Source organism: Mauremys mutica, chromosome 14 (genome assembly GCF_020497125.1).
Source record: "Mauremys mutica isolate MM-2020 ecotype Southern chromosome 14, ASM2049712v1, whole genome shotgun sequence".
Classification (NCBI taxonomy): Eukaryota; Metazoa; Chordata; order Testudines; family Geoemydidae; genus Mauremys; species Mauremys mutica.
This window is the reverse complement of record NC_059085.1, coordinates 5,825,865-5,839,126: the sequence shown is the minus strand read 5'-3', so window position 1 is coordinate 5,839,126 and position 13,262 is coordinate 5,825,865. Positions and strand designations below refer to the sequence as shown.

The 13,262-nt window shown below is 60.1% G+C and overlaps 2 protein-coding genes across 2 annotated transcripts in view; one reads left to right on the top strand and one right to left on the bottom strand.

Moving 5' to 3' along the window:
• Positions 1 to 5,510, bottom strand: part of CLEC18C (C-type lectin domain family 18 member C) — a 32,399-nt gene extending 26,889 nt beyond the window's left edge. Inside the window, exons 1-2 of the mRNA XM_044987395.1 lie at positions 5,039 to 5,510; positions 3,649 to 3,740 (exon numbers count right to left, since the gene is read on the bottom strand). Of these exons, the coding sequence (XP_044843330.1) occupies positions 3,649 to 3,740; positions 5,039 to 5,168 (222 nt within the window). The 5' untranslated portion in view covers positions 5,169 to 5,510. The remainder of the gene's footprint in view (positions 1 to 3,648; positions 3,741 to 5,038) is intronic.
• LOC123349382 (fibulin-7-like) overlaps positions 5,261 to 13,262 on the top strand; it is a 30,237-nt gene continuing 22,235 nt past the window's right edge. The window contains exon 1 of the mRNA XM_044987396.1: positions 5,261 to 5,364. The gene's annotated coding sequence lies outside the window, so the exon portion shown is untranslated. The remainder of the gene's footprint in view (positions 5,365 to 13,262) is intronic.

Sequence of the window (13,262 nt, the reverse complement as noted above, 5' to 3'; positions counted from 1 at the left end):
GTGCGTTAGCTTCCTGCTTCGTGCATCTGAGATGATGGCAGGTTTGGGCTCAGCATCCCGCCGGGCACAGCCAGAAGGGGAAGCAGCCCAGATGCTTGTTTTGATAGGCCCCACAAAAATGAAGGCAATTTTCATTTCTTAGCAACAGCTCGGTTAAATGACCATTAGCAACCAGCCAAGCTATTCACTGGCTTGCACCTGCCAGTATTGAGAGTAATGGCAAAACTCCCAGCGATTGCCATGCAAATAGAATCAGGCTGAACAAAGCCACCTATTAAACCTGCCTGGCTCCTGCTAGCTTGTCACCGGGCCATGAGATGCCACCGTGCATCCTTAAAGGGACAGCACCACTCCTGCCTGGGGCCCCTTGCCGTCCTGTTTCTACATGGAAGCTGGACCCACCCGTGACCCACGTGCACATACTGAAACAGCCCATGAAACATTTGAAACAGCCCATGGTTGCCCACGGGTGCCCTGAGCCATTCAGGATGACAAGGCCGTTTCCTCCCTAGACCTATGTGGAGAGCTGGGGGAGTTTATTATGCTTGAAGAAACCAGCCTGTAAAGCACCCACACCCACTCGCCACTCAAACGTCCCCTCCCGCTGCCTGAGTTAAACCAACTCCATTAATTATTGCTAACGAGGTGCCAGGCTGGGAGGACAAGGAGATTAATGGCCTTTTGTTCCAGAGCGCTGCCCTGGCCTGCCCAGCTATGCCAGCCCCAGTGCCTGCAGCCCCCACGCACTCCCTGCCCATTGCCCACTCACCCCTGGCTGCCCCACCTGAGGAGCAGGGAGAGGCCAGGAATAGGGGGCTGGAGCCAGATTTCAGCCTCCCCAGAGGTCGGGTGTTCAGAGCCGGGGATTGATTTGGCTCATCATAGACCTAGGCCGGATTCACAAGCACTCAGCACCCAGCGTGCTGGGCTCATGAAAATCTCTCCCTTAGTGACCAGTGGCACCATTCAGATGCAGCCCTGCTGGGTCTCTGAGCTCCCTCCAGATAAAACCACAGGTGCTGGGCTCGGGCTCCTCTGCTCTCGGAAGTGGCTCAGTGCCTCTGGGCAAAGGGCAGTGCTGGGATGCCGGCGAGGGCCTGCAACGCCCTGGCGCAGGGGGGTGGAATATTTGCTTTTCAGTACGGACAGATCAGCTGCCAGGTGGGTGCTACCTCACTCTCGCCAGCCAGTGCCCCAGGCACCCAGCTCCCTGCCCCAGGGCTTGCAAATGACATACCCAGCCTGTGCTAGCAGCTGAGCCGGCAGGGGAAGCAGCTGATGTACAAGGGGTCGTTTCCCTCCTGCTGGCAGGGCCTTACCTCCCACTGAGTCAGCCCAGGGGTCCACCTGGGCCCGCCTCCTGCCCCATGGGACCAGCCTGAGAGGCCCCTAGTCCCATGTCCCACCCAGAGCGGGGATGGGCCTGGCACTGCAGAGGAAGGAGAAGGGAAGAGCGAGATGGACCGGGACGGTTCCCGTCTGCAGGGTCCCGTGGAGGCGGATGTTAGACACTCCACTGCACCAGGCCCAGCGTTCTGACCCCAGACGAACTGGTAGCCAGGGACCATCCTGGGGACTAGACGCAGGCCAGTGCCCGAACTTCCCTGCGGCCAGGAGGCCAGACTGTCCCCAGCCAGGGCTCTCTCTGCTTCCGGGCAGGGCTTTGTCCCCGCTGGCTGGAGGGAGGGTGCCCCCCATAGAAAAGCCACCCCCAAAGTGGATGGCTCCCCGCATGGCTCCCTGGGAGACCATGGCTAGCTGCAGCCCTGCCCTGGCACCCTGCTTCATTCACTGGAGCTGCTCAAGCAGTGACAGCATCGGTAAGCTCCTGTGCTGTCGGGGAGGTGGGAGGGGAAGACACACAATGCTGCACACAGTTTGGTGCTGCTGCCTGGACCAGGGCAATAAGCGTCCCCGTCACCCCAGCTCCAGCCTCTCCGCTGTGCAATGAGCCCCCCCCAGAAGCAGGGAGAGCAGCCTCAGCCCCCAGCCATGGGGAGAGCAGCAGGAGAGGGCCCGACACCTGACATCTTGCCCCTGAGAAATGCCGGCTACATCTGCGTGGTTCTAGTCTGGCCGGTGCCTGCAGACCTGCCCCCTTCTGATGCAGTGACCTGCTCCCCGGGACCCAGAGTGAGAGCCCCCAACTGAGTGACTGAGACGGGTTCGGGGCCGGGCCAGCCACGGGAGGGAGCTGAGTCCATGGTCCATGGTCTGTCTGCGACATTCAACGTATTCAGCCTGGCTTGAGTCTGCTGGGCTGCAGGTGGAGAAAACGACCTCGCTAGCTGCTACCTGAGCTTGTTTGCGCTGGAGTCGCTGTTAGACACTGTGTGTGTGTGTGTGTCTGTGTGTGTCTCTGTCTATGTGTGTGCGAGTGCGTCTGTGTGTGTCTGTCTGTCGGGCTCTGTGTTTGTCAGTCTGTGGGTGTCTGTCTGTGTCTGTATGTGTGTGTGTGTGTGTCTGTTTGTGTTGTTCAGTGTGTGTCTGTGTGTGTCTCTGTCTATGTGTGTGCGAGTGCGTCTGTGTGTGTCTGTCGGGCTCTGTGTGTCTCTGTGTTTGTCGGTCGGTCTGTGGATGTCTCTCTGTGTCTGTATGTGTGTGTGTGTGTCTGTTTCTGTTGTTCTGTGTGTGTCTGTGTGTGTCTCTCTGTGTGTCTGTCGGTCTGTGTCTCTCTGTATGTCTGTCTGACTCTCTGTGTCTGTGAGTGTGTGTCTCTCCGTGCGTGTGTCCTGGCACCACTTTGAGCAGGGTCACCCCTCCAGGCTGCGCGTGAATGCACCTGTGGTATCTGGCTGATCAACAGGCTGGTCTGAAATGTGCAGCCTTATTTCCGACTGCGCTGCCAGGGGCCTTGTGGGCCGGCAGCACGAGCTGGAGGTGACCGTGGGCAGGGAATCAGTTCAGAGCTGGTGCTGGCAAGAGGCTGCAGAGGGCAAGGCTGTGTGGGGCCCCCTAGGGAAGGTCACCCATCCCGGCCAAGGGGCTAGACCCTCTGGAGGGGGGGGGTCTGCGGGAGTGGGGGGGACACCTTGCAGCACAGAGACCCTCCCTCTTTCAGCTCTTGGCCCTGGCTCTCTGCTGCCCTGCCTGGCCCGGAGCTGTGGGTTCAATGCGGGAGGAGGGAGGTGAACAGGCTGGGTAAGCCCTGGACCTGGTGCAGCTCAGCCATGTCTCCGTGGAGTCCCGTGCAGGCTGAGGAGGGGGAGTGGTTCTGATTCCTGTCCGTGCCCCAGACCAGGGCTCAGCCATGCCCTGCCCGCCCCCACCCAGGCCCCAGACTGGCAGGTCCCTGGGCCCCATGGGAGTCCCAGGTCCACTGTGCAGTTCTGTCTTGTGCTCCGCGCTGCCAGTGGCCTGGGGGGAGCAGAGCCCGACAGGGAATGGGGAGAGCACAGTCAGGCATGGACAGTCCCGCCCTGGGACTCTGGGCGTGAGCACTAGCCAGAAGGGCTCAGCTGTCGCCCAGTGCCAGGGGCTGATCTGGCCCCTGCATTCTCCAGAGGATCCCCCAAAGTGCAGTCGCACCCTCCCCTCCCCTGAGGAGATCCCCCGTTCAACCGCAGTGCGTCTCCATCACCAGCAGCCCGTCCCCAGACCCGGCTGGGCCCCTGCTGCGTCTGAGCAGGCAGGCAGAGGGGGACTCACCATCCTCTGCATGTTGGCAGCGGGCGGCTGGACTTTGCTCCGCAGTTTGTTGTGCAGGGAAAGCAGCAGGAAACGTTCCTTCAAGCCTGGAGCTGGGCAGGGGGAGCAAAGCAGGGAGTCAGGGAACACGAGTTCGAGATGAGCGAAGGCCCAGATCCCAACCCCCGGCCCCAAGCAGAGCATGGCTGAGCTGGGGTCCTGAAGTCAACTCCAGGAGTTGCAGCCTCCCTGCCCCGGCCACCTCCAGCAGCAGCCGCTCAGGAATCCAAGCCAAGCCCGGCCCCAGCCCCGGCTGGACAGTAATCCTGCAAACAGCCAAGGAAGGGTACGGGTCTCCATGGTGACGGGGAGAGAAGAAAGCCTGGCTTTTCTGCGAGCCACTGACACACACCAGCTCCAGAGCCAGCCCGGGCGTCTCGCTGCTCGGGTACGAATAGGGCTCTGGCCCCCTGAGAGCCCCCAAGGAAAGGGGCGGGGGCGGGGCAGAATAGCTAGAGAAAAGGGAGGACTAGTGGTGTCCTTGGGCGCTCCTGGAGCATGTTTGCTGGGGCGTTTCTGGGATCACCCACAAGTACATGGGGGGCTGACGGGAAAGGCAGGGGAGGCCTGTATCCCTGCTGAATCTCGGGCACAAAGCAGAGTCCTGGCAGGACGGCTCCAACTGGTTAGCAGCACCCTTCAGAAAATCATTCCCCTTTTCTTGGCACCTGCTGGGTAGAAAATCTGGCCCCAGCTGTGGCCCCCTCGACCGGGCCTGGCCATGTGGCTAACTGCCCTGCAATGTGGCAGTCAGACCCCGGGAGCAAAGAGATTGCAAAATGAAAATAGTATTTGATGCTAATGATTGAAACCCAGGATCTGTTTGGGGAGAGACAGGCTGGGGACTCTCGTCCAGCCTCGATAAACCCTGGCCGTGCCCCGACTCCCCCCGCGAGGGAATGGATTTCCCCCGCCTCTCTGCCGGCCTGAGGTTTGGACTCTTGTCAGCTACAGATGTTACAATGTGCTGCTTCCCTCATTCAGCAGCTCCGAGACCTTCCCTCCCTCCCACCAACAAACCATCCGTTAACCTCGGTGTGCAGACCCTTCGCTGGAGTAAACAGGGGCCACCGGAGCTGCGCCGATTCACAGCACCTGGCCCAGCAGGGTGAGGGTCTGATGCTGGAGAGCGCTGAGTGCCCTCAGCTCCCCTTGGCTTCCGTAGAGGCGGAGGGTGCACCAGGAGGCGTAGTGAGCACGGGGTCAGCCCTGGCTGCAAGGATATATATTGGTGGGCTCCCCCAGCTCCAGGTCCGAGATCAGATATGTGCCCCCTACAACCAGCTTAGCTGGTGCTGGAAAATCTTGACTGGCCCCTTAGTCAGTTATTTCAGTGGAATTGGTCAGTTACCTTGCTGCAGCGGCACCAGGGGGGGCAGCTTCTCCGGGTGCCGGTGTACCGGGAACTCCCCCAAAGCAGAGCCCAGCAAGCTGCAAGCCAGTGCCAAGAGCTGGCACGCTGGCATCCCTTTATCCTTCATTCAGATGGCTCTGTGCTCTCTTCTCCCAGGGTAAGGGGCGGCTCCCCATGAAGCAGGAGTGTTGTGCCACGCAGTTATCCTGGGCTCCTGCAGCCGGGGGTCGGGGATGTGTCTCTCTCTCTGGCTGCTTCCAAGTTTTGCTCCTATTCAAAACTCCAGACAAGCACTGCTGGGCGGTTAAACAAAAGGGAGACTGGTGAGTAATGGCTCTGTCCAGACTCTTCCGCCAACCGCTCACTGGCATGAAAGGAGAGACAGCTCCTGTGCAATCCTCCCGCGCAGGCCCCCCCGGCCCGAGCCTGGCGCTGCGCAGACCCCGGTGCTCACTGGTGCGTTATTCTCCGTGTCGATCCGCGCGGGGGCAGGCTGACTGGGCTGGGGAACATTCCAAAGGGGCGGATTAATGAATGGGACTCTCAGCTGGCTTTGTGCTGCGCTGTTCTCAGCTCACGCAGCTTCGTTAACCACCAACCCGCCCCCCAGGGTGTACGAGCCTCCCCCTTCCCTCGCCCTCCCGTGCGCTAGGCAGGGACTAGTTGGGCGACTCCAGGGGATGGGGCTTAGCATGGTCCTGCTAGGGGCTGAGGGCCCGTGTCAGACCTGTCCATGCTGGAGATGGGCTGGGTTGTTTCCTGAGAGCCTCACCCCGCCCCTGTTTTGCACCATCAGTGAAACCTGCTGGAGCTGTAATACACACCGCAGGGAAAGCGGCCCATGGCCGGGAGCCGTGGCGACGCAGCAGGGTTACTAGGGAAAAGACCGGTTGCAGGCCAGGGGGCGGCTCTGCTGGGACGAGGGAAGAATCTGTTAAAATAACATGCCCATTGTGTAGACGCCCCAGGGACACGTTGCAGGGTGGCAGGTGGCTGCCAACCAGCAATTGGTTTGCACTCTACATGCAGCGGGGAATTCAGCCCGTGCTTGGGAGTCACATCCTGTGTGGCTCAGCACAGCCGGGGTGCTGTAACACACACCGCCCACTGGAGTTACACTTACAAGCAAAATAAATAAGACAAAGGCTGGGAGGGGAAACTGAGGCATGGGGCGGGCAAGGGGCACGCCCAAGATCGCCTAGCAGGTCAGCTGAGCTGGCATAGCATGCAGATCTCCTGAGCCCTAGCCCAGGCCACTGGCTCACAGCACCAGCTCTTTGGAAGCCTTTGCCTCCAGCGGTCTCGGCAGCCCACCCGAACGTTGGAGAACGAAGCTGCCCCACCGCCATGGGAGGGGGAATCTGACGGGAAATGGAGGCACAAAGAGAGAAGTGGCCCAATGGGGCTACAATACCCCTGAGATTTCCACTGGCTGCGGGAGGAGACGCTGAGGGCCTGACTCCCCAGCGTGCTGTGCCCCAGCCACCAAGGCTGCCCTCAGTGAACTGGCGCCCCCACTGAAGACGCTGGTCCCAGTGATCTGCCCAGCGTCTCGCGGGCCGGCCATGCAGAGCTGGGTCTCCTGACTCCCAGCCTGGTCCTCAATCACAAGGTGCTGTGATTATCGGGGTGGGGAACTAGGAGAGACGCTGAGCCCCTGGGGCACCCCCTCACCCACTGCCACTGGGCTTTCAACACCCTGGCACCTGGGAACGTCGGAGCAGCTGCACCTGAACCCTGGGCTCCCTTGGGCCGGCTAGTCGGCTCCTTGCACTCGCCCCTCGGTCACACAGCTGTCGTGCTCCCCTCCGGCCTTACGGCCTCCCCGTGAGTGAGGCGGGCAGGTCACCGAAGCTGCAGCATTTGCCAAAGAATCCATCCCTTGGTGCAGAATTGTGCCCCAGAAGCCAATGTCTCCTCTGAAAGAAATGCTAGGCAGCTCCTCAGCTGCTGTGATTGGCACGTCTCCATTGGCGCCAGTGCTAGGCTGCCATAGCCCAGTGGAGTGTCAGGCCCTACATTTTCTAGCCCTTGTGGTTGATGCCAGCTCTGTTGGCTGTTTCACTGTTGATCATTTTAGCAAACGAGCCAGCCAATGTGCTTATCTCACAGTCTCAAAGGCCAGCTTAGCCGTCAGCTTCCGGAAGGCCGTGGTGTGTTTTAATGCACAATTCTGCAGCCCCTGGCAATTCAACCTCACGGGGCAGCGTGAAACCAGTTGACTCGCATGGCAGATTAAACAACAGAAGGGAGACCCTGCTGACTGTAGCATGAACTCTCAGATGGAATCTCATTGACATTTTTCTCATTGGTGGTGCAGAATGAGGGTCACTCTTGCTGCACAGCATGTGGGGGGCCTTGCTCTTAGGAACGATGGCTAAGCCGTGGAGTCTGAAAACGTGAACACCAGCACGGGCTTCCGGAAGCATGTGTCCAGTTTGTGTTAGGCGCTCTGGTGCCTGCAGGGGGCACTATTCTCTCTCCTATCCCACACGCAGCTGCCCGGACGCAACCTGAGCGGCCTGTGGGTGGGTTGGTTATTTCCGATTGAACAGACCGTGCAGCACCCAGAGGGCATTGGGCAAAGCGACACCCCAGCTGAATCCTCCCCATCATGTGTGCCTGTCCCGTGCCCGTTGGCGCTGAGATGAAGCCGGAATGTTTTCAGTCTGGGCTTTGGGTGGGGGTGGGGGGGCGGTGTCAGAAGCCAACAGTGTAACGATTGCCTGGACTCTGATCATGCAGGGATCCCCCAGCCTGGCTTGAGAGGTGTCAGGTCCCACAAGAGGCAGATACGTCCCTATTCATGTCCCTGTATTCAGGGCCTGGAGCAGTGCTTTATCTGAACAGCACTTGGCTACACTAGCCGTCAATCAGCCCCACCTGTGCTAATTAACAGACTCTTAGCTAGGAGGTGGGCAGGACTAACTGGGCTCAGGTGGTGGCCTGATAAACCCCTGGGCAGAGAACCCAGTTTGGAGGGGGAGCCCAGGGGGTTCTGCGGCAGGCCTGGAAGAAACTGCCTTGTCCCAGAGGCTGGAAGCCACAAAGGCAGCCCAGAGCGGCTGAGATGGGAAAGGTCACTAGGGAGTCAGACCCTGAGAGGCCAGGAGAGCAGCAGAAGGCATTTGCCTGCTGGCCTCTTGGAGCTGGAGGTAGACAAGGCCGGCAGAGGCCTGTGGGAGGACTCCAGCTAGAAAGGGCCGGAGTGGTTCTCTGGGGATTGTGCCTGGAAGATTATTTTGCCAATAACCCCCCAGGGGAGTTACAGGATAGAAAACTGCTGTGAACCAGGTGAGGGGAAACTGAGGTGGAGCCATCCTTGGCCAGCAGGGGGTGCTGTGGGTCTGGAAACCCCACTGTGCTCCTGGTGGATCAGGCTGACGTGCTGGAGAGCCGGCTGCCTGCCGGGGTGCTGCCCCACTGTGGCTGTTGAAGAGGCAGGGGGGTGTCTGCTGGAGGAGGGGTGTCAGTTGTGCCAAACGGCTCTTTGGGGCCCACTGTGCCTGCTTGTTGCAGAGGCTTAAGTAGTGGCTAAACCGGGGCTCCCATGCAGCCCATATGGCTTCCCACCTGGCCTGTCCCTCCTTCGCTCTGCTGCTGAGCCAGTCAGGGCATGCATGAAAGCTGTGACGCTCTGGCTGGGCTTGGCCCCTACCTTGATAAAGGGCTGGAGCAACCCCCTGCATCCAATGTCCCTCCGGACTTCAGGTCGGCGTCTCCATGGAGACCCGCTGCAGGGCGGTTCGTTAGTGGTGCCTGGTACCAGAGGGTACCAGCAGCCATGGGGCTGCAATGGGTGATATCCTGCAGCTGGCAGCGTGACTGTACTTGGAGACACCCCCTTGTCTCCCTGGTCCACGTGCCATGAGTCCAAATGCCAGTGGTGGTGCCAACCCCGATGCTACCCACGCAGGCGTTTGCCCCTTTGAACCGTGCCTGTCCTCATTTAAAGCCACTCCCTCCCCCATCCTCACCCCTGAGAGCCATTCACCACCCAGGGGGCTGAACTGGCAAATACAGACTTTGCTACCCAAAATAGAGCCCCCCCATTGGAGTGTGGGCAGGGTATCCACGCCAGTCAGGGGGAGAGATGATTGAGAAGTCAGGGGATGGCCCAGTGCAATGGGTCCAGGTTCCCATGAGCCCAAGGGGGCAGCACAACAGCATGGCTGGCCCCTTTAAATGAAGCCGGCCCAGCACCCTGTTGCCGGCACAGAGGCCCGAGGCGACAGCAACAGTGGTTCGTTGCCCGGTGTGCTTCGCCAATAAACACACCAAGGTGGAGAAGCAAAAACCAGGTTTATTTGAGCCCAGATAAGGTGCAAGGGAGAACTAGCAATCTCAAATCCTGCACACCGATACAAGCGGTTTTCCTCTCTTTATACATAACTTCAGCTAAGCATTCCCATCACCCCCACACTCCTCCTCTCCCCCCACCTTTCATTCCCATGCAGCAAATACACTTTGCAATAGCAATCACATGAAGCAGTTAAGTCATACTTGGCAAAAAACCACCTTAGCTCGTTAGCAACTCTTCTGTGATCAGTTATCTGTACTTTCCCACCGTGGGGGCTACGTTCTCATGCATATAACTTTAATTACAGCACCTGCTTTCCGCCTATCTTATTTAGTATTGGCTACATCTAGTATCAAGCAACCTTGCCACTGCCAGTAATTAGCACATAACACAAAAGGTTACAAAAGTTTAGTAAGGCTAACAAAAGCACTTTACATAAAGGTACTTTGGGTCACATAGGCCCAAAGCCATCCTCCCGAGTTACCTAGGTTTATGCCTAGTGACACCAACAACCCCCTGCCACGCAGCTGCTCCCAGTTTGGCCAGGTAAGCAGGGGGCAGCACCTGGGGCTCTGAAGGGCCGGGGAGAGTCAGAGAGGGAGGCCCCCAAAGGAAGCTGTAGATGGTTCCTGGGGGAGGGGGCTGAAGGCAGCAGAGGGAGTTACCTGCTAACTCCGGAGTTGAGCTGAGAGCACCTGAGATGAGAGGTTAATGGAGCGGGGGGTGAGGGGTGCCTGCCCCCGGGGTCCGTTCCTGCGGGAACGAGTGGCGTGGCACTCCGGTGCCGGGGCAGGCGTGGCTCTCCGGCAGCCAAGAGCCCAGGTGTGGTGTTGGGGGACTATCTGGGCTCTTTGGGCCAAGGGTGAGACGTGGTCTCTGCCCTGGATTATTTACTCTGGGTTTGTGTAATGAACCGGCCCCAAGGAGGGGTGTTACTGAGGTGGGGGAGGCCCTAGGTGCCCGAGAGGGAAGGCGGGATGTACCCCTGGCCTTAGGGTTCCCGGGCACAAGGGGGCACTCGGAGGAGGGGGAATCACCTGCTGAGCACAGACCTGCTTCCGGGGAGAGGCAGCAGCTCCTGTGACTGGTGTTCTGCGCCACCTGCTTACCTGGCCTGCCCTGGCGAGTGAGTGGGGAGACCTGGTCTCTGCTGCCCCGTACGGGCAGTGCCTGGGCAGCCCTCACACCACGGCGGGGGCCCACGAGAGGGCATTTACGCCGCTGGTCTCTGCTGCCCCGTACGGGCAGTGCCTGGGCAGCCCTCACACCACGGCGGGGGCCCACGAGAGGGCATTTACGCCGCTGGTCTCTGCTCCCCCATATGGGCAGTACCTGGGCAGCCCTCACACCACGGCGGGGGGCCACGAGAGGGCATTTACGCCGCTGGTCTCTGCTGCCCCGTACGGGCAGTGCCTGGGCAGCCCTCACACCACGGCGGGGGGCCACGAGAGGGCATTTACGCCGCTGGTCTCTGCTCCCCCATATGGGCAGTGCCTGGGCAGCCCTCACACCACGGCGGGGGGCCACGAGAGGGCATTTACGCCGCTGGTCTCTGCTCCCCCATACGGGCAGTGCCTGGGCAGCCCTCACACCATGGCGGGTACTCCCCCATATGGGCAGTGCCTGGGCAGCCCTCACACCACGGTGGGGGGCCACGAGAGGGCATTTACGCAGCTGGTCTCTGCTGCCCCATACGGGCAGTGCCTGGGCAGCCCTCACACCACGGCAGGGGGCCCACGAGAGGGCATTTACGCCGCTGGTCTCTGCTGCCCCATACGGGCAGTGCCTGGGCAGCCCTCACACCACGGCAGGGGGCCCACGAGAGGGCATTTACGCTGCTAGCTGGTGCTCTCAGACTAGCAGCAATTTGGTTCTTTCTTCCCAGCTGAGCAGCTCAGGTGAGTTATGCCAAGCAAAGCTTTCCAATGAGCCCAGCTCGGCACCTGCCCCGTGTCCCAGCAGACATGGCGGAGGGTGGCTTGGCATGGCACAGAGCAGCTCAGCCAGAGGGCAATGACCAGCTCAGGTACATGCCTGCTGGGCACGAAGGAGGGCAGAGTGACTTGCATTTGCGCGCACCCCAGGCTGCCATCTCCATGGGCCACATGCTGGTGTTAGACGCACGGGCACCTAGGAAGGCTTCACAGAGATGTTCCTCCCCCTTCTGACATAGCAGCTGTATGGAGAGACTCCTGAAGGTCATTGGCAGTGCCGGGAACATTACCTGTGTGTGGGTGTCACGGAGTCCCCGGGCGATGCTCTGGAACTGCTCCCCCCAAAGCCAGGCAGGACTCTGGGGAGCCTCCTCTCCCTCGGAGCAGACTGTCTGCAGGGCAGGCGGCTCACACGGCTTCACCTCCTGGGTCTCTCCTTGGAGCATTCAGCATCCTCTGCCCCTCCGTGCGCTTCCCACAGCGAGCCCGCCCCAGGGGTTCCTGGGGAAGCCACAGGGTCCTGCACCCCCACTTTGCAGTCAGACGTGACTCTCAGCCAGCCAGTAACACAGAGGTTTATTCGATGACAGGAACACAGTCTAAAACAGATCTTGTAGGTACAGAGAACGGGACCCCTCAGCCGGGTCCATTCTGGGGCCCAGTGAGCCAGACAACCCCATGTGCACTCACTTCCCATGCCCAGCCAGCTCCAAACTGAAACCCCCTCCAGCCCCTCCTCTCTGGCCTTTGTCTCTTTCCCAGCCCAGGAGGTCACCTGATCTCTTTGTTCACCCTTAGCCACCCCCTTGCAGGGGGGAAGGGCCCCGGCCATTTGTTGCCAGGAGACAGAGTGTCGGCCATTTATGCACACTGGAGACTTAAGAAATGCATAGGGGAAACTGAGGCACCCACACAGTATTCAGAGGAAACATTAAGAACAGTCCCACCTCGTCACAGTGGGGCATGCTCTCGTGGCCAGGCCGAGGGGGCATTCACCACACTGCTACCATCACACCCCTGTTGGGTACTGTCACAGCCCCCCTCTCCCCCCGGGGTCCTGATCCAGAGATCCCAGCATGCCCCGTGGTCACAGCCTCACTAGAGCATTGACTCGGCCCATCATTGCTTTTCTCATTCATCGCTTTTAGTAGCCAGGATGCTGCCATGTTCCTCTGTGGGCAGCAGTGGGATCTCAAGCAGATAGCGCTGGGCTATGCGGCCCGCTCAGGAGCAGAGATACCAGCTAGACTGACTCTAAGGGCCACAGGCGCTTTGGAGCGTCCCAGTCCCTGGGCTTCTGCTCGCTCATTGGATGCTGAAATGAGATATTGGCACAATGGTATTTCAAAGCCAGTTCAGGACATTGAGTTGCTGGGCCTCTGTCAGGCCCTTCCTCCCACTGGCCAGCACCGCTGTGCCTCCCTACCCATGTGAGCAGCTGTCCCTGGGGGGGAGAGGTGGGACACACAACACAAGGGTTCCCAGGGGGGCCCCAAAGAAACAACCCAGTCAAAGCCTCTATTGCTGGGGAAGATCTGTGAGGTCACATGCAGCCCCGCTCCCTCCCCCGACAGGGGCATTCCCATTGTACATTTACTGGTGTTTGTCCAGTCTAGCATTGACCGTGTCCGGCATTCTACACCCCTAAGCGCTGTGGCTTTTACCGCTGCCCGTGCAGACTGTTCCCCAGCCTGGCAGGTCTGACTGGCAGGAAAATGTCCCTGCTCCTAACCCTAGTTCTGTCCCTTTTAGCTAAGTAATTCCCCCGCAACATCCTGGCTCCAACAGCCACCTCTTAGCCAGGGGCGGCTCTAGCAATTGCGCCGCCCCAAGCAGGGTGGCACGCTGCGGGGGGCGCTCTGCCGGTCGCTGGTCCTGCAGCTCGGGTGGAGCATCCACAGGCATGCCTGCGGGAGGTCCACCGGAGCCGCCTGCTGCCCTCCCGGCAGCAGGCCGCCCCAACCGCATGCTTGGCGTGCTGGGATCT